At 39.4% G+C, this 27,655-nt stretch overlaps 1 protein-coding gene across 1 annotated transcript; it reads right to left on the minus strand.

The window, feature by feature from the left end:
- Positions 1 to 2,388: 2,388 nt before the first annotated feature.
- On the minus strand, positions 2,389 to 27,251 carry TXLNG (taxilin gamma; the record flags this gene model as incomplete). Its single annotated transcript, XM_027738305.2, is given in 11 exon segments — positions 2,389 to 5,671; positions 6,666 to 6,761; positions 7,320 to 7,412; positions 10,028 to 10,102; positions 11,095 to 11,214; positions 12,641 to 12,835; positions 13,578 to 13,748; positions 17,021 to 17,112; positions 17,797 to 18,109; positions 26,783 to 27,016; positions 27,018 to 27,251. Coding segments are annotated over 11 exon segments (1,944 nt in total), but the record flags the coding sequence as incomplete, so codon positions are not given.
- Between the last annotated feature and the right edge of the window lie 404 nt (positions 27,252 to 27,655).

Genomic DNA, 27,655 nt, shown 5'->3' on the forward strand with positions numbered 1-27,655 from the left:
AGTCAACACCCAGTTTCACCTGTTGCTTCTTGGCCACTGGAAAGTCCAGTGTGGTAGATCCTTCATAATTCTCCCAACATCAGCTTCTGTCCTGTGAATTTCCAACCCAGATAGTCAAACATGTACACTATTCAACTATACTGTTCAATTATTCATCCCCTTTTGGATCTTTCCTTTAAAACATCAACCGTGCACAAAATCCATATCCTGGAGAAAAGGGTTAGAAGAGTCAGTAACCAGCTGGCAGGGAACAGCAGATGTGCAATCAAAGCCAGCAAAAGCTCTGATGAGCAGGATTTATGAAACAGACATAACCAAAATCAAATGGTTTTATATGACTATAAGTGTGTATGTTGGGAAACCAACCAAACAACTCCAGCATATTACAAGGGTTAAATACCAATATAGTACCTTGGACTTGGCAGAACTGAGGTAGCTATTTTGACCCTTAACACCAGGCCATAAATTCGGTGGAAGTGACAGTGAACTACACCAGTATGGAGTATCTGTCACATGCATGTAGTTAAATAAAGTTTAAAAATGAGTGACTTAAAATTCATCTCCTCAGCTTGAACAAATATCACAAGATATAACAGGTTATTTAAATTGAGAGGATATTTAAATAGAGGCTCTAAGAGGTTACTTTCTTGAAGCAGAGCTGTAGGAGCAGCATTCTTGGCACAGTCTGGAATCACACAAAGGCCTGCTTCAACTGTTGCAGTCCATGAGACAGGCACACCCCAGATCCCTGTTTGAACAAGAAATCCAAAACAATATGCGACCTCAAAACTAAAAGATAATAAACAGTTTTAAAGGAAATTAAAATAAAGTCTTCACAGGCAGCACAATATTCTTAAATTACTTAAAAGTTCAGGCTAGATGGGTGTCAGAATCAACAAGATCCATAAAAGCTAGCACAGTTAGATGGGGCCGAGTTAGGCTGTTAGAAGGAAATACAACCTTCCTTCAAGAAGAAATGTCTAAACAGGAGGAAGAAAGTGAATTATCAAAATTTAAATGTAAAACATAAAAAACAAACAAAACAAAACCAGAAAGAAGCAAAAGTACCTGTGAGGAATAACTTTCTAAAGGCCTAAAAGCAAGTATCTTTGAGTACATCAAACATGTGCCTGTCTGCCAGGGAGCTGATGCCCTGGCAGCTAGGCTGGAGGGCTCAGAATGCAGCTGGTGAAAGAGGTTCTCCCCTCAGACCTAATCTACACAAGAGAAGTACAGCTCAACGTGTGTGTGCATGTGCATTAACAGGAGAGACTTAGCACCTGATGAAAAAGGAAAAAGCCAAAATCCCATGCTATTAACTGCAAACAAATTTCCCTCTAGCAAAAGCTTGCAAATACGACCAGTTTTCATAAGGAACTTAGGAAGACTGGGGAGATCCAAGGAAGTAATAAGAGATTTGACTCCAGTATCAGCATACACTGAAAGAAAGGAGAGAAAAAGAGGTGCTTACATAGGACCAGAAACAGCATCTTTTGAGGAGGCAAGTCTCTGATGTGAGGGAATACTCTGAAGTACAAGTAGAGCATCTAAGACCAGGCAGTGTACTTGGATTTCCAAAATACTTGGCACAGCTCTACAAATGTCTCAGGGCTAGGACCTACGTTGCTCACCTTTAACACAACAGTTATCTTCAAACAAGTTAACAAGTTTTTTTCAATTAAAAAATTAATACTATCTTCAAAGAGTCAGAGAGACATCAGAGTATGTTTCTGTAGAGCAGTTCTAAATGCTACCTAGAAAAAACAGACACAAAGGAAAACTGAACTCAAAACCAGTTCCAAAACAAAACCAAGTTTAGGGAAGTTGTAAACATTAGGGATTATGCCAAAAAAGGCAAACAGAACACTTTTTAGTATTAGGAAACTGTGAGGGAGCGTACATTAGTAACAAATGACCCCACATAGTATGACAGAATGGGGAGCACTTGATGAACTTACTGAAAAAACTGATTTTTAACATAAACTCCCATATTTTTCACACTGCACCAATTGAACTATGATAGATAAATTCTGGGAGACAGAAGGCCCGAGCAGAATTCAAAGTAGGCAAGTGCAGCAGATCCAGCCAGAGCTCCTGCCCTCTGTGGTCTGACTGACCCTCACCTTAGGACACTGCCAAGGTGAGGTGAGCACAGGACTCACCTACCCCTCAACCCGTGCAGTGCCCCAGGAACTACTGCCAGGAATGTGCAAGTCACTGACACGACCCCAGAACAGCCCCTTCGCGGGGCAGCTCACTTGAACAATACGCTTGAATTCGAATTTCACATCTTCAATTTTCACGCTTGGTTTTTCAAATAAATACAGTTTCGGTAGATTCAGTTTGAAGACATGAATATAATGTTAAAGAAAAACTCAGAGTCCAGTATATTAAGCATACTTATTTACTTAATCTATACAGAATCGAGTAGATAAAATTTCAGATTCACATTAGTGAAAAATCTCTACAAAATGTTTTTGAAAAGCAAAACAAAGACTGCCTGTTCATTTATCATTTTTCCTCATGAAAGCAGACATGGGTTGTAAAAATAAAGCAGTGTGTTTAGCACAAACTAGATTTCTGCATCACTTTTTTCACAGTTATTTCCATCTACAGTCCAAAGAGGTAGATTTTCTGCAACACCTGAGAATTGAACTGTAACGTAACCAGGTGTAATGAAAGGAAGGACAAAACATTAGAGATACAGCCCTAACTTACTTGTGTAGGTATACACATATTTGGGTCTTGAATCGCATACAATTTAGCTTTTTGCAGCTTAATCGTGGTGAAACTTGTCAATCAGGCCCCAGAGTTTTGACAATTAGATACACTCATCTCAGGCTACATCAGTTTACATCCCAAGTGAAACAATTTGTAGTAGTGGGAGAAAGGCAGTAACACAAGTTTACTTAAAAACCCTACTGGAGCCCATTTGGCTGCAGCCTGGCAGTGCAATAGCCTGCAGTATGGCAGATCAGTGACAGTGCTAAGCTTATCCCTTACATCAATTTTTTTTTTTAAAAGAACACTTTTTAAGCAATGAAACTCTACTGACTGGTTTCAGGAAGCAAAGTACAGCTTGCCTTGGCCAGACAAGTTGCTATGGTATGAGTATGTTGAGGGTAGGAAAGACAAAAGAGATCCCTGTTTTAAAAGAATTTTCCTTGGGGCGTTCTGCTTCATTTACATGTTTAGTCAGTAACAAACATATTTGTATTGCTGTTCTATACATCTGTCACTTCTCTAAATGAGCCCTTTACAATATTCTTGCAGCAGGGACCAAAAATTCATTCTTGCCTCCATATAGAACAAGCACTATAAAAAGAATTGTTCAGGATATAAATGTCCAAATAATAAATTGTAAAAATAGAAAACTGCACGTCCTACCTTGCCAACAGTATGATGCATCAAATACAGTTTTTCACCTTTCCTCAGGAAAATTACTTCATAGCTTAGTGTTAAGCTGAAAGCCAGTTCTCAGAAAAATTATTTTTTCAAGCTTGATTCTATAAAGCACGTAATTTGGACAGCAAGTCTGAAACACTTCTTTCCAGTTATTTTTTATGCCATACGGTTAGCATGATCAACATTTCAAAGCTCTGAGTCTAACCTGACTGACTGCTCACTGCTACCTTCTTTTCATTCCTGCATTGTGCTTGGATCACAAACACCAAACCCACACAAATCTAGGAGAAAGACGGCCAGCTTCTCATTTGCTTCACTTCAAAAATGTCAGTTTTGCACAGTTCCTCTTAGTGGTATGAGCTAAAACACATTTATAACCTTACCTTCTCTCAAAGACAGCTACGTTATTTCAACTTATATTACTACAGGAAAAGAATCAGGAGCTCAGTGCAGCCTGAACATTCAAGTAATTTAGCCACTGAACTGTCAAGGTCATTGGGGTGGGAAGTTTGTTGAGATGTGCTTGATTCAGAAATTCCCTCCCAAGTAAGTGCAAAGAACTTTAAGTACCAGAAAAGGCTACACATGTTCGTATTTCTTAAAATGACAGCAACCAAAACTAGAAAGTAAATACGTGGGAACTAAAGTTAAGGGTAGCTTGTAGTTATATCACGCGTTGCCTTGCCAAAAAAAATAAAGTGTTGGTCCTAGTTTCTTTCAGAAGAAGTCATAGTGACAGTATCAAATTTTCTAGGAAAATACAATATGGTTTAAGGTTAACAAGGAAGCTTTGCTTGTGGTATGTTAGTGTAAGAATGTGAAGTACCATCTTTACCAGATAACCTGACTGGGAAGGCACTCTGCCAACTGGTACAGCTTTGGGGTTGAATGTGCAGGAAGTTCCACACTGTACTTCAGGAAAAGTACATGAATTTTCATGTTCAACTATAACAAGAATACGTTTAACTAACACTTTTTGCGACATATTTGTCACAATCCAGCTATTAGAGAAAGCCTATTTGCCAGACTCCTGTCTTCCACACCTGCAGCAGTGAGTTTCTACTTTCCAGCCCTCCAGATAATCCAGATATTTGCTTAGACAGTAATGGATTTTCCTAGTCAGGAAAACCATGTGGTGGACACACTACAGCTAAGAGGGAAGGATGTGACCAACATCTGTGCAACAGGCTCCGCAACTGCAAAATCCCACTCAGTAATGTCGCTGTACATTTTCTCACACATTTATATTTAACATTTTCACAGGTAGGGCAAACAGTCCAAACTAACCTTTATGACACAACCCTGAGACGTCTGCAACAAGCTGTACACCCTGTTTCACCAGCTGCAAATTAATGGATTTCAAAGCTGTGTTTTTCATACCACAAAGGACATAAAACCCTTTACACATATCTTTTACTATATTCTGGACCTTTACTTTCTCATTCATATATATGAAAACATACTAGGGGGAAAAGTTGACATTTTTTACTGGCCATTAGACATCCTTATGTAGATAAATTTACTGGAAAAATTGGTAATTTTTAGTATACTGAGTGGCAAGTCAATGAACAAAACCAGAGTGCTGTTCTTTAAAACAAAAAAGTGACCTGCTGTCACCATTTTCCCCAAACGATGTTATATCTGTACACAGTCTTTCATGACAGTGATTTGTGTTGTGGGGAGGAAACGCACATGCATCCTTTTATGGAAAAATATTTTCTTTTAAAAAATGAGGCAGATGTGCAACACAGTTGTGGAAAATTTATAGTTTAAGCTATTCGAAGCTGCTATGCAGCTTCCTGTACCACATAAGTCCAGTAGTTCTAAGAAAATACAGATATGGTAGAAAAAGTAAGAAAATTTTCACCACAAAACCAAATAGTTACCACCAACAGAGAAAGTTATACACAAAATATATCTCTCAATACAGTGTTTACACTTCATTTTAGTCTACAGATTCAGTGCCAGGAACAGGACTTGTTGAGACAGTCTTTTCGGAGCTATTTGCCGCACGTGATTCCACATCAGGTTGGATTCCTGGTTCCGTGTCAATGGGAGTTCCCAGCTCCTCGTGGGAGTTGAGTGTGCAGGACTGCAACACCTGCACAGCTAGATCCACATCTGCTTCTCTAAGAGACACCTGCTCCTTGAGCACCTCCACCTTCTCATTCAGCTCGTTCCTTTCCGTCTGAAGGGCCCTGCATAGCTTCTCCAAACGCTCCAGTTTTATTTGAAAGCCTTTGTATTCTTTATCTCTTACTGTTTTCTGAAGGACAAAAGAAATAAAAGCTCTGTGATACAACTGGGTTTTTTTTCCTAAATTAATGAAAAGAATCACCACTATTTAATCCCAAATATTAAGTCTTAATTAATCCAGTAGGTCAAATTCCAGCTGAACTAGAGCAAATTTCCTCGGAATACTTCACCTAACTACACTTCAGATGGTTTGTCTGAGCTGGAGTGGCAATGGACACCTTCAAAAACAAGTAATAAGGACGACATGACTATTTAATGCTATGTGAAAGCTAGGCATCAACCAGGACCCTGATATTTTCAAATTTATCCCACAAAGCCATCAATTACAACCCATATAATGGCAACTACAGGTGGGAGAAGAGCATAGAAGTAGGAAATCCACAATCCAGCAGCAGAATCCAGGTCAGAAGGTACCGTACTCCTGGCTCTATTAACTAGCTCCTTATAAGAACAAAAAGATAAGCAGTGCTATAAGCAGAACCTACACGACCCAGCATGGTTTGGCAATGTCACACCTCACACACCTGAACTAGGCCTTAGGCAGTGCAGGCACAACTGAACAGCATCACTCTCGCCAACTACAAGTAATGGCACCTTATGACCTCAGAAGCAGCAGCAATGCCAGAAAGCAACTGATCCCTTACACGTGGGTTATTTCCTTCATGTCAGTCTTCTACGTCTAAAACAGATTTTTATTGCAGCACTGGTTGAACTTTACTCAGAATATTAAAATTCATTCAATTCATTCAGCTCCTGTGATTTCATACACATTATCCCACCAATGAAACAGTAACCAATGTGCCATTGGTTTAGATTTACATAGCAGCCTTCCATTTTCCATGCCTGAGGACAACAATACCTTACACAACAAAAAAATATAAAGCCGACAATCCAAGAAGAGGCTACTGTGTACTACTTCCCATTCTCTAAAACTGAAAAACTGTATGAAGTTCTCTAGGACTCAGACTCAAGCTGAGCCATACTGCTATTTAGAAGTTAATTACCTCTTCAGCCATTTGCAGAAGAGCCTTGTTGTTGTTTTCCCATTTTGTACGCCACACAATGGTTTCCTTTTCCAGTTTCTTAATCTTCTTTGTCATCTACAAAAGATAAAAAAAAATTTAATTTTGTGGCTTGTGTTGCAACATAGGTGGTTTTACATGAGTAATTTGTCTTCTAAGCGTTATTTTCCAAGTCCAGTTTGAACAAGTTATTTTGGAGAAGTGCTTCTGCATAAAATCAACCCCACAAATACATATTCTGCATTCAAAGAAAACAAAATTGAGTCTTAAAAGAAACGGACTAGCAACTTCCACGTACAAATAATAAAAGGTTCCAGGAAAAGAAGTTTTAAAACATAAGCACAGCCAAAGAGAACGAGAAGTATTATTTGGTAAAACACTGAAATTAGGATTTAGATATCAGGCAAGTATGTTAAAAAAATAGAAAAATTTACATTTTCTTCCATAATATGACAAATTCTTATGATCTATCTTATGATCCAAATTAAATGTCAAAATACTCCATATATTTTCAGAAGGCAAAAAAAATCTAAAATGCAACCCACTAACAGCATGCATCTCTATATTACTTTTTATAATATTTCTATAGTACTTCTCCTATTTTTGTATACTTTTCATAGATAATCCTATACATACCTTCTCCATTTCTTGCCTGAAAGTTGTAAAGAGCTCATTACTTTTTGCCATGGTGGTCTGGAATTCTTCAAACTTATCCATATAAAGAGAAAGCTGTTGGAAAAGAGGCAAGAACATTAATATGAACAGTGGTATACAAATACAAAAATATTAAGGAAGGCAAAATTAAACTGGAAATAGTAAAACATGAATTTCTTAATCTTTTTTTAACTATCCTATAATTTCCATTTGAGGAACACGCAGAACTTGTCTGAAAACATGCCATTCAAATTATATTATATGTGAAGTAGAGTTCTGTGTTTACAGAACAGCAATATATTCTGAAGTATGAAGAATATTATGTTTAATAAAATGTTGGAAGACATCACAGTTCATCGTTATCTCATTTTTACCTCTCCACTGGAAAAAAATGATCTGTGGACATACACATCTACAGGAAATTCAGAACATGGTTAGTGAAATTAAAATTTAGGAAATACCTACCTTTCCTCCTTAACCAGCCAAAGCTAATAACCAAGGCTGGGACAAAATAAACATGATTGATTCCAGAAATCAAAATACACATTCACAACCAATGTAATTTACCCACTGCGTAAAAATCATGGAAAGTGCATATTGACAAGAAATTAATGTAACAGTGAAAAACATCACACTTTAAAAAGTCAAGAGCATTAACATTCGACAGAAAACTTCTTGCCCTGCACCAAGAAAGAACTGCAAAATATGTTTAATAACATAGTTTTAAAAAAGTTTGATTCTTATTAAAACAACTTAGTGTGTGATTTGATGTTCTAAGAATACATGACCATTTAATAGAAACTTCTTATTCTTACTAAAGAGTAATCAGTTCTCTCAATTCTTACATTGGGGGATATGGGACAATACAATTCAGAGCACAGAAATATTGTATTTTGCTCTATTAGCAAAGGAAATTACACAGAAGGAATTAGCCCAGCTTGTCAGCAGTACATCCTGATTCTCTGCCATTATTGTCACTGAACTTTCTAGCTCGTCTTATTCTACAAAAAGTATCTGTCAGCCCCAGGAAACCACAAACTATACTCACTGAAAAAGCACAACAAAAAAAGCAGTGAGATTTTAAATAAAGGGTAACCTACTAGGAAAAAACCATAAAAGACTAAGTGTGGAAAAAAAGGACCTATTTGGAAGCATCTGGACACTCGTATGTTCAAGTCCGATGAAGATGTGTATGATTACACTGAACTACACACATACAAACACACTTTAAACATAACTCCTGGAAAGCCTAGAAAAGAATTAGATACAGTAAGCATGGAAAAAAAGGGCATGGAACAAGTTTCAAAGAGACTGCATTGGTTTAAGCCCAGCTGGCAACTAAGCACCATGCACCTGCTCACTCACCCCAACTCCCCACCCCGGTGGAATAGGGAGGAGAATCAAAAGTAAAAATTGTAGGTTGAGGTAAGAACAGTTTAATAATTGAAACAAAGTAAAATATAATAAAAATTATAACAAAAAGGAAAAGACAAGTGATGCACAATACAGTTGCTCACCACCCGCTGCCCAGTGCCAGACCCCATGCCCAAACCCCCACCAGCCCCTTTATGGGCAACTCCCCCAGTTTATATACTGGGTATGACATTCTATGGCCTGTGATATCCCTTTGAGTCACCTGTCCTGGCTATGCTCCCTCACAGTTATTTTGGAGATTTTTGTTACCTCCTCAGTAGCAGAGCATGAGACACAAGAGTCCTTGACTTAGGATAAACACAACTTAGCAATAGCCAAAACATCAGTGTGCTATCAGCCTTATTCTTACACTGAATCCAAAACACAGTACTGTACCAGCTACAGAGAAGAAATTAACTCTATCTCAGCTGAAACCAGGACAGAGACTTCATATAAAACCTCAACTAAAGCAGTAACAGATATGCAGTGAACGGAATTAGCTACTGCTTCTCATGTGCTCTGATGCTGCATGAAACTACCATTTCCCTGTGCCTTATGTGCTGAGTTCATGTGTGGTCAATGACTGCAGGTCAGACCCAGAACCAAAGCCCATCTCTCCTCCCTCACAGAGGATTTTGCTGTAACATTTATGTTACAGTAAACAAGTAATTTGAAGACTGCAGGGGTTTTTTGTGGGCGGAGATATTCAGGTTACTAAATCCGAATAACTACAGGGATAAATGTGACATTGCTTGTTCCCAATCCTCCATCCTTCCGAGATGAGATGGAAACAGTAAGAAACAGATTCTAAAACATGCCTGGGTAAAAATCCCCATCCAACTCTTTATAGTCACAAAGGCCTCTCTGGTCCTGAACAGCTACATAAAAAAAAACAAAGATAAAAAGAGAGAACAACAGCTTCAGAGAAGCTAAACTTAAACTTTTCTTCTTAAGATTTCATATATTCTCGTCTTTGTAATATTAACACTATTAATTTAAAAGGACACTAACTTCAGAAATTCAGTGTTTAGCACCTTCCAGTAACAGTACCCTCCAGATGTATTAAACAGCAAGTTTACTGATCATAATTCATGCTTCACTACTGAAGAGCTACCTACTGGAAATTAAATATAAGACTTAATTTAAAAAAATACCAAGTACTTTTCACAAGCATCTGATGAATTTAAAGTTTTTTCAGATGTTGCATTATGTTCACTACAGTCTTGGTATTTTCTTTTCAGAACTGTTGCTGAAGATCTCTCCATTAAAAATGATACCTGTTGCTTCAGCTGAGCTTCCTGTTGCTTCATCTGTTCACATTTGTGTCTGGACTCTGTAGCTTCTTTTAGCAGCTAAAAAACAATGCAAAAAAGCCACATAATGAAAAAAGTATTCCTAAAAATGGCTTAACTTGATCTATGATGAAAAATAAATAAACAATAACGTCACCTAAGGGCTATTCAACCATGTTTTCTCACATGGGCTTTTTTACTACTATACTGTACTTTCATATATACAATTTAAAGCATGTATTGCCATGCAGAGATTTTTATTGACTCATGCTACCAATTAGAAAAATGTCTCAATGTTTCTATTTCTGTACAAGTTTGAATCACTAAATTTATTAACAGTTCATTAACAAACTGTACGTAATTTATAACTGTTTTGTAACTTATTTTCAACTTTCATTTCTCTAGTCACTAATAGCACCCTTACAGACTAGTTCAAATCAATTTTGCTTCAACTTGTCACCATTTTGTAGGTTCATCTTTGAAGATATTTTCATCAGCTTATGACTCAGAAATTACGTTAAAAAATAGAACAATCCGACACTGATCATTTTAAGACTGTACAGAAAAAGCAAGGCTGTTGCCTAGAAGTTACAGATACATTGTAAGAAAACTGCTTAGAAGACTGCAAGTAAATTGCTGATATCAACATACCAATAAAATATCATCCATAGTTGGGGGGGGCAGACAATGCAGAAGAGCACATGCTTTATTCTGCATTTTTTATTTCTTATGGCATAAAACCAGAGGTTACAACTCCTGACTGCAAGAAAGTACCTTTGGTGTTTCAGCCCGTTTCCCAGCCCAAGAAAAATCTAAATGACATTCAGCACATTTGCTGAGAAAATGCAAGCAGTAACATTACTTGCCTATTAGTATGGGCATTAATATTTTAAGCATCATACACAAAACTTAAATTTCAGTCTCATTGCTGAACTCTATCCTAACTTTCAAAAGACAGTTCCCTCAATTTCTATTTAAATCATGTATTTGCTTTAAATCATGGAAAGTCTGGTTTGGTAGGTTTTATTTCTTTTAACATAGAATTCACTTACAAACTCCCGTTCTCGCTGATGTTTTTCCTCTGCTTCCTTAATAAGTTGAGTAGTTTGCTGAAGTTTGGCATCCACAAGTTGCTGCTGCAGTTCCTTATGTTTGAACACTTGATCAATATGCTAAAGGAGAAAAGAAAACCACAGTAGTCAAATACAGAATCTGCTAGTCAATGACGGCAAGTGTAGTGTTTGGGGAGATGGACATTGTTTAGAAGTTTCACACAAAAGAAAAAGCAGCAGAAGAGTGTTTTACATGCTTTTTTCCCCTCTATCTCCATACATTATAATCACCCCTTTTTGCCCTTCACAGAAGCCAGGTGCCTGTTTTTACAAAATTGGTACAATCACTTCACACCAGACATTACAAAAATCCTGTAGCAAGCAGTCTACATCCTTACTTCTAAAGTTGGTTGATCTACCTCTAATCCTTACTGTACTTTGTTACTTCTAAAAGCTCTAGTCCGCATAATTAAAAAAAGCTCAAAATAAGCAAAGTTTGCAACAAGTTTATTTAACTGATGAAATTCCGCCAATCACTGAATATTTGCGGTCTTACTTCCATCTCTTAAGTAGCACAAGGCAGCTTCCTACCTTTTCTTTTCCCCATATACTCTCATGGTAGATACGAATATTCCATCATCGCAAAAGGTGGAGAACTAGTCTACAGAGAGCTTTCTAATTGATCCAGATTTAAAACAAAACAGAAAACTCAAACCAAACCAAAAAAACAACCCCTCAGAAACAGCTGAGAAATAATACTCCAAAACCTCCTGTGCCAACTAAGAACCAGCCAACTAATCTTAGCTGTAGGACTCCATGGAGCTCAGTTCTCTCTTGGACAAGGAGAATTGGCTGTTTTCCACCACTGTAGCTTAGGCAGCTAGCTCACAACCTGGTGCCAATTAAAGCCAGCTCGGTTAGTCCTATAGTAGAGACACTTCCATGATACCAGGCCAAATATATTCTTAAAGCATGATAGCTTATTTTGATTCTATGCCATCAAGAGCAGCTATATACATAAGGGAGCTTCCCAAGAAAACCGCAACCTTAATGAATCAAAAGAAATAAGACAGAGAATAACTCTTATATCCCCCCCATTATAATGTGAAGTCATAATTTTTAACAACTTCAACTATTAATATATATTTATGTTGGAAGCAACCTTTGGAAGCCATTTAGTCCACTCAAACCAGGGTCAGCTTCAAAGCCTGGTCAGGTTACGCACACCTTGCCCAGCTGAGTTCTGAATATCTCTAAAGACAGAGATTCCACAACCTCTGGACAACTTATTTCTATTTGCTCACTTTCACTGTGAAAGACTTCTTCCAACGCATCTTCAATTTAGATATTCAAAACCAGGCAGGAAAGGCAGACAGTGGGCCAAACAGCTATTAATTTTTTCTCAGTAGTGAAGTAAAAAGAATAATATAAAAATTACATATACAAGGGTTGTAAAGAATGGGAGGTTTTGCTCCCCTTTCAATAATTATCTCATCCTTAAAGTCAAGGAACTAATAAAATCCCATTAGAAGTATAGTGTAAGCACCTCTTCTCGCAGTGCATACTGTTCAATGAGTTTCTTCAGTTTTTCCCCCAGTTCGATATTTTCCTGTCGGAGTTTGGCATTGTGTATATCATGCTGTTCCAATTGAGCCTGAATTTCATTCAGTGTAATCTGGAAGTGTGCAGTTGCTTCTTTCCGTCTTTCTTCTTCTTCACGTGCTTGCTGCATGTTTTCTTCCTTTTATGAGAGAATATTAAAAGTGTTCAGGTCAAACTATGCACCTTTTTCGTATTTTTGAGTCAGAAACAATAGTGATAATTAACTCCTGTACTGTTTCAAGTTCTAGATTGCTAGAACTAATACAAGCCACAATCATAATATGCTATGCTGACTATCCATGTAAAGTGTGTGGAGCAAAGAAGCTAGAAATTCCAAAACTTTTAGATAATCTTGTCCTCACCATTACCAACATTACTGAGAGGCTGGTAGTAAGATGCTACATAGGTACCTTTGCAAGTGTCAGAATTTCTCAGATGTAAAAAACAGCATTGATACTATAATGAAATTTCCTACAGCAATCACAGATAAGAATCTCTTGGCTCTTTTCCATTTCACTCCCATCCATTATATTCCAACAGAATTAAGCCTTTTTTGATACCCTGCCATTTCATGCTGCTATTATTTCACTTCTGCTATTTTTTCCAGCAGTCATCAGGACTACTCCCAGAAAAAATACGACAAGATCAAATACTGCAAGTAATATGAACTGGTTTGAGGGGGAAAAAACCTCAGTGAGTCAACTATCCCCACATTCTTTACCTTAAAATCAGCTACACTTAAACCATATGCCACTCATCTCCTACAGGTACAGGTAATGGGCAAAATGGCAAGTAAAAAGCAGCACTCCTGATTTTAAGCAGTGACCAGTAAGTAATATTTCCACCACCAGCAGCACTGTAATTTATGTAAACAAACTAACCTTCAAAGTTTTGTTATGACGCTGAAGCTCCCGACAGAGAGATTCCAGTTTGCTACGTGCCAAAATGGCCTTGCTATGCTCACTCTGCAAGTGGACCTTCTCCTTCACAACTTGTGCTTGCTTCTTCTGCAGTATCTTCATTTGCTTTTGAACATTCCGGCTCTCCTCCAACTAACATTAGAGAGTAAATTTGTTAAATAAACATAGGTGAAACTACCATCTAGATGAGCAGACTGAAGAAACTTTTAAACATTTTGGATTAAAACAAGGAAATTAAATTTTATTAAGACCCAAGCTGATCTTAAAGAGAAATTACCATAATCCTGCAGAGAATTCTAAATGTATAAGGACAAAAGATGAAAATATACTAATTCCAACTTAAAAAACATTTGGCTTTGGGGAACAGGCACCATGGACCTGTCATTGACTATGAGCTATCAGCCTGCATTCAGCTACAGGGGTAAGAGTAGCCCTGAGAACGGAGGACGTGGCAAATACAATTAAAAGCCAACTGAAACTGGCTTTTCAACAAGTCACAACTTTTCCCACTCTTATCTGGAAGGTACACACAGCCGTTTATTCAGCAGGTCTTGTTTTTACTATCAAAAAGAAAAACCACATAACTGTGCAGAGCAGAGTTCCTTCTTATCAGCAGGAGCTCCTACCAAGAGAAGCAGCAATTGATACAAGTTTGTGAAATGCTATGGTATTTCAGAAAGGAACAGACAAAACTAGTTGCCCTGACAAATCAAGTCAAATACTAATAAAGCTACAAAGCCCAGACTTTGATGACTTAAGAGATCTGCAGTCTCAACCATCTGAAGTAAAATTTTTGTTCTATTTCCTTTAGGCTGTTTAGATGGTAGATAACACAGTTAAACTCTGTATACATATTTCAAAATCTATTCTATGAATATCCAGTGAACAGAAGTTTCTTGCATTAATGTCCCATTGACAGGATTATCCATTATGCATAATTTTTGGGCTCCCTGAGAAACCATGTTCAGAGTCTCTTCTATTGCAAAGAAGGCAACTATGTTAAGTCTTACTCTGCTCCTCATTAGATAGTGCCTCAGCCTCAGGACACCACAGGAAAAGAGGGCTGGCAATGAGGAACATCACTATGATAGCAGAATAATAAAATGCCGGCTTTCTGAAAGAGCTCAAAATAATGCTGAAGCACAGAAGAACGAATAAATGACCTCCCTGACAACAGTAAATTAAATGTATATTTAATCTAGTTTAGAGAAGAAGAATGTTAAAGAAATATTTTCACATCCAAACATAAAAAGCCCTTTCCTTGGGTGGCCAGAAAACACCACTCCAAGTGGTTCTACTGTTTGCATACCTATGAAACTTCAGGCCTGTAAAAGCGTGCCAGTGTGAGACACATTACCATGGATGCAAACCTTCCTGCATCACAGACTGATCTCCTGATAGATTCCAAATTAGGAAAAAAAAAATTGTTGAAGATCTTTTGCCAGGAGAGAGGCATTCCTACCTTTATTGTACAGTCCTTTTCATGAGACACCACTGAAAAACCTGACAGTGAGCTTTAAAGATGATGAATCTTTAAAAAAAGAAAAAAAGCATTGTAGGTGCACTGTCATACACGGTTCAAACCTCTGCTGGTATTAAAGCTGACACCTATGCCAGTGGTTTACCACCACAATCATGAAGAAAAAAATGCATCTTAAAAGGAACAGAGTCAGATCCAACCTAAACTTTCTAAGGGAAACAGGTGTACTTCTAAGACTCATTTGGCCAAAACAAAGCTACTCTTACACCCAGACAAGCTCCCACCCAGATTCCCAGCCACTCCGAGCATCTTGAGAAAAGTAAGTGGTTTTCCATGGTGGTGACTATCTATGGACTCTGAATGCTTACTGCACCTATCAACTGTGGATCATCTTCTGGGAGGACAAAAAACTTAACACGATCACATCTCTTCTGATTGCCAAGCTGCTTGAAGGAAATTACAATTCATTTGGTCTAGCTGTTCCCCAGTTGTTTTGAGATCCTTCCTTCAGCAGTAAAACTCAAAGTGAAGATAGTGCAGACTGTTTTCTTTCTGCAAAATTGAGGGATTCATGCAGGCCTAGCTCCTCATGCAGGCCATCATCATCACCAGTGCGAGTTGAAATGGGAGCTGTTTGCTCAAATACAAAAGGCATCACATGCACAAGCAATTGCCCACAAGAACCAACTCATTTATTGCATTTTTCTCTCACAATATGAAAGCTCATTTTTAAGTGGGCTCCCCCATCCTTGAGTTGCACTATAGAACTATCACTGTTTTTCATTTTAATGAAAGTGACTTCTTAGAGAAGCTGCTAGTTTTGAAGGAAATGAATACATGTGAACAAGAACACGTGAGAAAGAGCAAGAAAAACAAAGCCAAAATGTACCAGACCTCCAAGGAGGACTTGGGATTTCCTTAACAGAACTAATGTAAGTCAGTCCTTAAGCAATTAATATTGCCTCTGTGAGTAAAAAGACTACCCACTAGATCACCTTCAAAGTTTTGGAGACATTATTAATCTCAAAGGAAAAAAATTTATTTCAGGAAAATTATGCCATGTTGTGCAGCCATTATGTCATTTTCAGAAACATTTGCATATGATACACTTGACATCTACAGAAAGATAATCTTATGCTTTTGTTAAGCTTTTCAATTATGTCTTTAGTTCATATTCATTTTATAACTACAAAGAGGGTGGGAAAGCATATACACACTGTATTTCCAGTCTTTCCATTCCTGTCTGTCCCTGTCTCAAGACAAACAAGTCAAGCGTTGTTGTCTCCAGGAACATTCTAGAAAGTGAAACTTATGAGCCTTTTCCCCTACCTCTCTGATTTTGTGATCAATTAATTTAGAGAATAAATTATCATTTCGCCTACTTGAGGTAGGAATGCACTTTATGAACTGCTTCTTTTTGGTTTGCTAGTGAAGAAATGTATATTTTTCTATCCATTCCTTTGCATGATCAGGAAGCACAAAGCAAAATCTTTCCAACGTCCCCTATTCACTGAGTTAAACATAACTGAATATTTTCCCCCCAAAATCTCTGTAAGACAATATGTTCTCTTTGTCTTAAATAAAACATTATCCTATAAAACATTAGCACAAAAGCATTAATCGACAGACAAAAGTAGGAAAATGATTACTTCCAAAAGAACTCTTAGCTTTTCTGTTAATCCTAATAGTATGCTTCAACACCAAGATATCAAAACCTATTTTTAATAGGCAGTCACATAGAAGTGAAATGACTACAGGAATAAGTTTGGCTAAAGCAATATTCATAGTCAGCCTGAGTGTTCTATTTTTTTTCCCCAACATTAAAAATATTCAAAATGATTAACTGTCCTGTATTACTTGTGCTTGCATTCCACAGTTAATATTAACACATGAATAACTCCTGCTATCTTTACAAATTACTTACCAAATCAGCATACTTCTTGCACAAAGCTGCCAGCTTTTCCTCTGGAGTAGAAAGTGTATTCAAGGCTTGCATTAATAATAACACTTCTTTTCCTATGAAATGGATGAAAGACAATGATACTGAGGAAAAAAAACATACCAGAAAAGCAGCCTGTCTTTAGAAGTAAAATATAAATCCATGAGAAATTAGTGAGTTAAGTTGCTCTCTTGTTTGATAGCTGCATAATCCTAACTGATAACAAATGGGAAGTCATCAGAGCAAGAATAAAATTGTCTTGGCTTATGTACCATTCAACATCTTACACAGCAAAAAATTACTTTACTCTTAAAACCACAAAAATATTTCAGTTTTACGATAGCACAGATAAAAAGAAAAAATTGAAAAAAATGAAATCTAAAAGGTTAAGTTTTGCTATTAAAGGATAATTACACAAATTTTTTTAATAAGCTTTTGGAATTTAATTATCAGCTGTGCTTTGGCAGCATTGAACACCGCAATCCCAGATTCAAACCAGAAAATTAAAAAAGTTGATTAGCAATTACCACGTTGTTATTATTATTAAAGTTCCTATAAAAATAGCATTGACAGCTGAAGGAGTCTTACATATGCATTAAGAACTATCTTCTCCTAAGCAGAAGTGCAGAGTTTCTCAAAGTATCGTGTTGAAGGTGACAAGTTTTTGGCTACAGAGTAAATTTGAGACAAAGCAAATGCGTTTAGCTATTTGACAAAAATATTAAAGCTATTTAAAAATCAAAATGCCAAAGAGAACATACCCAAAGTTTTCTCTTTGTGTTTTTCACTCTCTGGATCTTGTTGGCCATCAGGTGGATCAGTACGGGCTTCTTCTCTCCCAGGAGTCTCCTCACGAGACTCTTGGGAGCAGCATGTGGATCCCAGGTGCTTTCTGTTCTTTGTGATATACTCAGCCTCTTCCAACGTGCCTGTGTTTTCCAGGCCATAACAGTTGGACTGCGTGTGCTGCAGTGCTGTATCAGACAATTCACTGCATTTGCTCTTCACCAGCTGATCCTGGTTATTCATTCCCATCTCCTGAGATCCAGCTTCTTCCATGGTAGCACCAACCACCTTTAGAACAGAAAGGAGGAAGTGGAAGTAAATAGTCAAGTAAATGTGTTTAAAATGAAAACTTCCAGCCTTCTTTTGCATGGACAAATTAGAGTAAAATTTAAAAAAACCAAAACCACTTGCTAGGAAGTCTGAAGAAATATACATTAATGCACTGCTTCAATGACAGAGAGCAAGAGCTCGAACGACTTCAATCACAATGCCAAATATGACAGCTCTTAACGGGAGAATATGGGTTGTTATAACACAAATGATAAGCAGGATCAGAAGCATATCTGTTTTTGAAATGGTAAAATTTTCATCTGTGAAATCATCCAAGAAGTGAATATTACCTGGTGTCAGATTTGGAGTCCTATTACCTATGGTATTTAACAATTCATTAATTCTGCTCAGTTAAACACCACTTTCTCTAAAGACTTCTGAAAATGCAAAATCATTTAACCAAAAAGTTAAACGTCACCACTTGTTTTAATGTTGCAGTGATACGTTCATATTTTAGAGCAGAATACCTGATGTTCTTGATATAACACTCTATAGCTTATCAAGCAGCTACAGACCCTCTCTCAATCACCTGAACAGCATTCTCAATTTCTAAATTTATTTAAGGCTGATGAGAACTTCATGGGTGTTTGGTTGGGTGTGTTTTTGTTTTGTTCATTTGGTTACACTGCAGAGGCTTGGAACTATATGGAGGTGGCTGGGTATTCTTTTCCTGTCCATTTGCAACCCTGCTATACAATGTGCATTGATAGCTAAAAGCATGATAATCAGAGCTGAACTCACTTTACTGCCAAAATAAAGGGATCCTTCTCGGTTTTTTCAGTGAACCTAAAGTAAATTTCCTTAAAATCACAAGGAATTATAAAAACAGGGCTTCTTTATATGCAGTTATGCTGTTTAAGCACAATTTAATTTCAGATTATCTTACATTTTCGTATGTTAAAAAGAACTAATTTTTAAAGCCAGGAGTTTACACTGCGTTTTATATTCTGCACAGGACTGTTTTTTTCTTCAAAACGAATTTGCCAACATCAAAGGAACGCAGCAACACTAATAACATATTGTGAGATATATTTTGACTTCCAATTTGTTCAGCATCCTTGAAAGAGTTATTTAAAAATCATTAAACAAATATATATCCTTTTTGCAATGTTCATGCATAACAGCTTTGTTGTTCTCTATTCTCAAAGCAAGTTTCTTGCTTCAGAACTTATCTTAAGGTAAGATCCATCCTTGAGAAGATGGAATTCACACAGTACCTTTCACACAGGACAATAAGCTTTTTAACTGCAAATAATCTGTACAGATGTTAAGGAGCAACTTCTGACTTACCAAGGAAGATTCACATTGCACAGCTCTTTACAAGTGTGGAAATCATGCACATGCTTTATGGACAAATATAAATGCACTGCAGTTTTACTGTCCAGTCGTGTCAGACATCACACTTGATAGATGCCTAAAAAGGTCATGCAGTAATTGAACTGGTGTGACAAATAACCAATTCCAATGTTTTACATCTCTAAAAAGTCAACTGTAAAATGGGCATTTTTTTTCCTTGTCTTATACTGTGGGTCTTCCATGGGCATGCAAAAGGCTTACCCCTGCAAGTTTGGGGTCAGCTAAATAAACAAGATGCTTCACAAAAATGGACAAGAAATGTGAAAACAGCACAGCTTACTTAACCTTTCTGTACAAGCCAATGGTTGAAACGATGGCACAGATGTTCTCTAAAAACCATGATTCATACAGAAGCTGAATATAGTGTGCCACATTAAATTGACAAGACAGGAAAGACCTGAGTATTCTGAACACAACATGATACCAGAGCACCTGCACTCCCAACATAACAGCTGAAACTTGCAGTTTTTCCATTGCATAGAACATGAACTGATGTGCCTAAGAAGTCTAGCAAAACACAGGGAAAGTCTGCTCTAGACTCAAAAGTTTCTGATTTGGCACAGCATTTCCACACTTTTTGATATCCATAAACAGACTTAAGAGTTTCTTTTTGAAAGCAGAGCACAAAACTGCCAGCAGCTCTAACAGGAGCTGACAAGGCCTGACTGGCTGTGGTTATACACTGAACAGCAGCACTGCCCAAGCAGCTCTTGCTATCATTTCATTCCCCTTTTTCATACCCACCTCCTCTGTGCTAGCAACAACATTCATGCAACTTGTTCTAACACAATTTACAGCCAGATCAGTTCCTCACCCCAGCTCACTGCACAGCAATAGGCAATCCTGCCAACCAGAAGTGCGAGCAGGATGACTGGAAAGAAGCCAAAGCATGAGAGCCACTAAAAAATAAAAGTCAATCTAATCATCAAATACCTTATCCTCACCACAAGTACATAGTAAACACTGGTTACTGAACACCGTTGAGAAGATGATGTTCATGAGAAGCATTGCTTCAAATTTAGACAACCAAAAAATTGTCACTGCTTTTCATCTGAGAAAATTCTGTCGTTTCTGGGGAAAAAAAGAACAAATACTGGCAGGGGCATACATGTGACCAGTAAGTCATGATATGCCCACCTCTCTTCTAGCAAACCATCATAATAACCTAAACATCAATTCAGAGCTGGCAATTCACATGCATATTCTACAGCATCTGGAAGTTTGACAAAGTGAACACCACCACCTCATTAATTCAGCAGAGCTTTTTGTTGAAGTCAAATTAGGTGTCAGTTCAATTTTTTACTGACAATAATTTTTTCTAAACTCTTGAATATTCTCTATCCTTTGTCAAAAAACCCACTAGGATTTTTAGAATTTCAGACTCATTCTCTGAAGTCTTAACAGAGAAGTTAGAAATAACCTATCAGAATACTAAATTGAAGAAAAATGTTTGTGTACAAGTGTCCTTCAAGTCTCCAATATATTTGAAAATTGTAAAGATGGTGAAAATATACAGAACTGGTCAACTTTCTTTCAGTTTTCCAGTGAACATGGAACTAATCCAAGCTTACTGACCAGCACGTATGCTCCCTGCAAAACCAAAGCTCAGTGTAGCAGCAGACAGGTTTTTTAAAAATATCCAGTTTTCTTATCTTAAATACAATTACAAGTTACTGACCACAGGCTAGAATACTGTATTTAAAGAAGTGGTTCTACCAGCAGCTAGAACAATCTGATAACATAAAAAAAAAAAAAAAAAGGCAAAACCAAACCACAGCTCCCCCCCCCCGCCAAACCCCCTCTTTAGTTAAACTCTTATCTATCGAGTTGCAGTCCATAAGTTCTAGCAAATCTGACAGTAGTGGCATGGCATATTAAAATTCTAATTTATTTAACCTATATCAGAAAGGGTTTGTTTTTCTTTTATAAAACAAAAGTTCTGCTATTGCCTGACAGGGGCCACAAACACTAATAGCTAGATGATTTCCTTATTATGACTAACAAAAGATTTTCTACATTAGCTGTCACTTTAGATATTAAAAACACTAACCAAAAGTCTAAACAGCCTTCATATGCTCAATGCTATTATTAAAACACTAAAACTACAGGTAGTGTCAGATTTGGTCTGTATCAAGCTTCAAATTGCAGCAATAATAAACATCGCACCAAGAACTTTTAAGTACTAAGCCATGGAATCATATGGTATCATATCATATCATTGAAAGTGCTCCCTCCTTACTGAGGCAATGTTTTGAAAAACCCCAACTCTTACCTCTTATCTTTTCAAATGTGTGCTCATCAGTGAACTTCTCAGTTTAACATTCCAGCTAGAACAGAGCACTTCCCACAGCACATTGTATAATAGCGCTGATTCAGTACTGACTGAATAAAAACAAAACTACCCCAGCAAAGTCCTTCTACTGAAATCACTGCTACCTTTTCTAGCTGCTACCATGCTCTCTCAGCTTCCAGCCAGCCTGAGCCTCAGGTAGCTCGTAATTCTGACAGAACAGAATCAGATTATTATATGCCTAGAAAGATTTTCAGAGAGGCAAAACGGGTATGTTGCACAGGAAAAGTGCAACTTCATAAGATCAAAAAGTATTTATCAAAATTTTACCATTAAAAAATAAGATATTTCCTACCTACCTAGCTGTGAAACCAGCTATTACAAGATGCTGACGTTTCTGAAAAGCATATAATCTTCAAGCTATTTAAGGTAGAGTTATAGGACAATCAACTTCAGGATGACTGTTAGAAAATTACTGGTAACAATGCTCCTGCTCACCCTGGAGTTTTTGTTCAGTCTTCTGCTCTGTTATCGCAACTTATACCTTGATCAAAAAAGGTGCACATCAGGAAAACTCTACTTACTTCATACCTAAAAGATCTGAGTACAAGACAGATATCCTATTTATGAAACTGGCTATGACCACAAGAGCCTAAGCCAGCTTTCATTCAAACAGTACTGCTTCAGCAACATGCGCTGCACATACGGATAGAACAGACACTTGGGTGGAACTTGTCCTACCACCATGCCAAAAATGCATCAAACCATAATTTTTTTTGTTCTACTACCTACACAAGTCTGTAACACAATGCTACCTAAAATATACTGTGCTTATTGTCAGTTCTATGTGTACCTGTATTCCATACTCCTGCATATATACACATACTCAATCTTTCCCTAAACCACCTAAAAACACTTCTCCGTACCTTTTATTAAAAGAAACCATAATTAGTAGCTACACCAACATCTTTTTCCTCCTGTATGTTAGCCAATTATCCTAAAAAATATAAGCACTAGCATTAATCTATCAAAACATCTACATACCCACAGTAGCAGTTGGCCTGTGTTGTGAAAAGATTCTTACAATCTTAGCCTTTGTAATTGCTAATACTTTCAAGAAATATCCTGAAAGCTTTGGAAGAAACAAGTGTACATAAACCAGATTTTCACAACTGTAAGACAACCTAATTACACAAGTAAATACATAATCGTTTGCTCAGCATGAGGCTCCAAAAAAGACAATTTGGACAACACTGTTCAGCTGACTACATTTTCAAACTTACTGCACATGCAACTGGACATAAAAGGTTTACATCCCTTATCCTGACCAATTACATTAAAAAAAAATATTGTGGCAAAAAAGTATGTTACATCTCTCATAAATGTTTATGATTCATACCAAATTTTAGGCTGCGGGCATCCCAACAATTTACTTTTCCCTCCTAACAGAGAAAAGCTTACTTTGAAAACACGTATGTAATAGACTTTTCTTCAGTGCAGATACTCAAGAAGACTTTATTTAACATAACTGTATCAACTGTGTCGAAAAATCAGTCATTCTTGGTAGCAATTTTATTTACAACTTCTGCAGGAAAACTGCCATTTTAGGATGCCACAGAATTTAAGTTTGAATTTTATAGCAGGTACACCTTCATCCACTGGTTCAGACACAATTATTCAGAAGCATGTGACCACAAGACTAGTTTATTAAGTTATTTCTCCCTGCAATACTTCTCTATACTGTGCTCACTGACCTGAATGATCATGCAGTCTAATTATACCTTTCTGAAAACCTAATGGCCTCTGAGGTGGCTTCCCCATTGAACACAGATCTTAGTTGTGAGATCTGAAAGTCATCTCAAGCAAACATTTCACCCTGTTCTGTCATTACATTAAAAACTATGTTCTATGCACTCATTTATCTACTTTCAAAACACTGGATGAGGCACCTGCAGTATTGCTCATCTCTAGTTTCAAAGCACTGCAAGATTAGAAGTCCCAACACAGCAGGAGGACAATTAAGAAATACCTGCTTTCAAAATTTTTATTTTACCTTTATAAAAGTCAATACGGACTCAGTGCTAACAGAATTCCACTATTAATACTGTACAATTCAAGATATGCTCTTTGATATTGGTTCAGACACCTACATTCTCATATGACCCCTGCTTATGGCCCTTACTTTTTCCTGTTACCTTTTACCATACTTCTTTTTCTTGCTCTTTCAGTGGCCTCATGACACAGATGGCATGCCTACTTTTAAGGAAAGCTTTTTTATTTACCTCAAACACAACCACAAAAGGGAGGGAAAAAAAAAAAAGATGATCTCTTCCCTCATTTAGCTTAAGACATTAGAACACTGTGGTGGCGCATCTCTCACCCCCTCACCCTGGCCCCAGGCCACAGCATGATCTCAGAAATGCGTCCTTGAGGAATTGCACCTGGGTTGAGTTCCTCTGGAGTTTATCAGAAACACTGTCTGCTCCCAGGAACTAGGGATGTCTAACAAGCTTCTGGTTTTTAACAAACAGCCTTGGAAACTTAGTTTTCTTACCTGAATAACAACTCAAGTGGAACAATATTTTTGTTACCAAACTTTCAAAGAAAGTTACCAACTCAAAACTGTGGCTAGGATGAAAAATTGTTATGACTAAAGCCCAGTCTCTTGAGACCTTATAAACAGCGGTCCTAGGTGAGATCCCTTGAGCTCTCCTGGACCACAGTGGGCTGTGGCCAGCATCTCCCTCTGAGGGGGCACCTCTCAGAGTCAGCAAACCCCCCAAGTTTGCTATCCTTGGAGGACCGCTGCCGAATGCTGATGGAGCCTGGGCCGATACCAATCCTCGAGGATCAACTCTCTGCCCCCTTAGAAGATGGAAAGGCATCTGACGTGAGTACTTCCCTGGATTTGAGGGGAATTTTTCCCAGGTATATACCTGGTACATACTCTTCAGGTCTGTACGCGTGGAAGTGTGAATATGCTATAGTATCTGTACTGGGAACGTGTGAATCTCTGAGATTCTGAAATACTTTAGTAAGTAAGTGAGGCCTGCAAGTGAGTTACTGTTGTGCTATAGTAAATGCAACAGAATCTTTTGTTAAATTGTTTAACTTAAACTATTGATTAAGCTGTTAAAACCTTTGGCCTAAACTGTTGGTCAAGTCCGGGGCTAAGTTTGGCAGGAGGGTCCACTCTGAGCCTTGTGGCTCAACAGGAGGGTCTCCCTTACTCCTTTTTATCCTTACTCTTTCCAATCCTTCTCATTTCTCCCCCCTTCCCAAGCCTTTCAAGTAGACAATTTTTGGTTCATTTTAGTTTAGATTGATTGATTTTAGTGCAATTTTAATCTGCGTGCTTTAACCATGTAGTATGTGGCAGAGGGAACCTTACCAATGAACTCTGTCGTCCTTTCACTTTTATATGAAAACTGCTTTTGCTGGTGATTCTTTGAGTGACCTAAAAAATTCGTGGCAAACATTTCCTGTAATTCTAGCAAAAAATTCACTGCAGGAACCCAAAATTTACTCGGAAACTTTTAGTGCATTTACATGCAGGGCAAAGGGCTATGAATTTCACCAACCCTTTTTTAATGTAAGCATCTAAGACAGGTGCTAATTAAGAAAACATTTAATATTGCATGAATCACTTCCGCCAATGAGGTTTCGCTTCCTCCTTACTATAAACCCAGTATTTTTCTAGTCATCCACAGTATGATTCTGGAAAAAGCAGGGTAGACAAGTCCTGAATTCCCAATGCAAACAGGTCACAAGGAACCTAAAAATAAAGAAGCTCCTGTGTATCAAGGCAGGGGGAGGGAAATCTGCAAGAGAGTGCTGAACAATTTTTAACCCAGAGAAAAAAGTTCAAAGTAAAATTTGCTTTACATTGCCTGCCACATTTCACCACATTTAAAAATGAAATTCCGTTTGACTGTGAATATTTGAAACAATATGGAATGCAGGTTTGTTTGGGATTTTGTTTTCTCTTTTAAATATCATCATCATCTGATTTCGTAACAGACAATAAAGTTACTTACAAGTCACTTCTTAGTAAAGATCTTCAGAAAACACATAGCAAAAGATGGTGCTTTCATTGACGGAAAACTAGCTCCGAAGTCTCCTAGACCTCTCTCTAGCAGCCAAAGTAAACAACCACCAGCACCACGAAGTTACTATTTCTGGGGTGCTGTTATCCTTTGCACCACAGAAAAAAGTTACTGCAAAAAGCCATTTGAATTTGTGTAAGGACACAGGATGAGATACTTAAGCAGCACATGAGATTACCAAGGCAGTTCTGTCACGGAAAACATCCAGTGGGTGATATTACATACAGCCACTGAATTGCAGCATATTTTAAGTTTTTGCCGCTCCGCGACCAAGTAGTTGTATTTCATGCTTTTCCTACGCGGACGCGCAACTAGAAATTACTGTAAAATAACTGGGGACATCGCTACTTTCAGTGTGGTTTCGGCAGAGGACGGAAAAAGAGAAAAAATGCCTTTTTTTACCTATTCCGGGGGGTAAGAAAACGCTCCCGCCGCCCCCGCGGGCAGAGCCACCCTCCGGTCCCACCAGGTGGGGACACGGGGGGGTCTCCGGCGGGACCCCCAGGGAGGCGGCGAGAGCTCCCCCCGGGCCGCGCAGCCCCCGCACCCGCCACGTGCTGCCGCCCCCAGCGGCCCGCGCTCGGCAGGGACCGCCCCGCGCCCCCCGGGCGGCACGGAGGGGCCGCCCCCGGCCCCGCGGGGTAAGCGCAGCTCCCCCGGGGGCCACCGCCAGCACCTCCCCGACACACGCCCGACCTCGGGGACAGCCCCGGACTGAGGCTGCCGGGAGCGGCGGAGGCACTGCCCGCCCCTGCCCCGTGCGCCCGGGCCGGGCGGCCGCGTGGGGACGGGGCAGGCGGGGAGCGCGGCGCTGCAAGCCGGCGGGGAAGGGGAGGCGGAGCGCCCTCCCGCCGGGCCCCGACCGCGCAGCCGCCTCACCTCGGGGCTGCCGCTCGGGGCCGCCGCCGCCTCGTCCCCACCGCCGCCGCTCGGGCTCCGGGTCCGCCGGGTCGCTCCCGCCGCGCCGCCGCCCCCGCGCGTCGCCATGATGTGACGGCAGCATCCAAACAAGTGCCGAGCGCGGGGCACCGGAACTGCTCCCCGCGGAACCGCCCCCCTCCCGGTTCCGGCCAATCGCCGCGCAGCTCTGCGCACCACGTGGGAGTCCGCGCCCCACCCCGCCGTGAGGTGTGCCGGGAGTTGTAGTTCCGCTGCGGAGGGCCGGGGGCGCGGCATGGCCGCAGGAGAGCGGCGTCAGTGGGGGCTGGTCCCCGCCCTGTGTCCCGCCTCCCCTGTCGGTATTCCTGCCTTGGGCACGGCTTTGAAGTCGAGGCCAGCCCAGCGGCGTGGCCGTGACGGGGCAGGGCGCGGGGCGGTGCCCGCGGAACGGCCTGGGGTGGCGGCGGGGTCAGCAGAGTCACAGAGTGGCGCACGTTGGAAGGCACCGCAGCGGGTCCTCTGGTCCAACCTGCTCGGGCAGGGTCATCCCAGAGCACACGGCACGGGATCGCGGCCAGACGGTCCTTGGTATCTCCAATGAGGCTCCTGGAGATCCTCAGTGATACTCAGCAGAGTTGCTGCTCCTGCAGGAGAAGCAGGGCGTGTGTGCGGGGGGAGCGAGGTGCGCAAGGAAGTTCTGCCAGGAATCGCTTTGCAGGGGTAGCCGAGGCCAGAGCTGCACGGAGCGTATCTCCTGGAGATGCCCGTGGGTGTGGCCCATCGCCCCCGGAGCCCGCCCCGCCACGGGGCTCCTTTCCAGGTTTAAGGATCGCGCCGGTGGAAGCAAGGACGCAACACACGGAGGGGAGGATG

Source organism: Pipra filicauda, unplaced genomic scaffold (genome assembly GCF_003945595.2).
Source record: "Pipra filicauda isolate LSUMZ 115617 unplaced genomic scaffold, ASM394559v2 scaffold12_size5214236_pilon, whole genome shotgun sequence".
NCBI lineage: Eukaryota > Metazoa > Chordata > Aves > Passeriformes > Pipridae > Pipra > Pipra filicauda.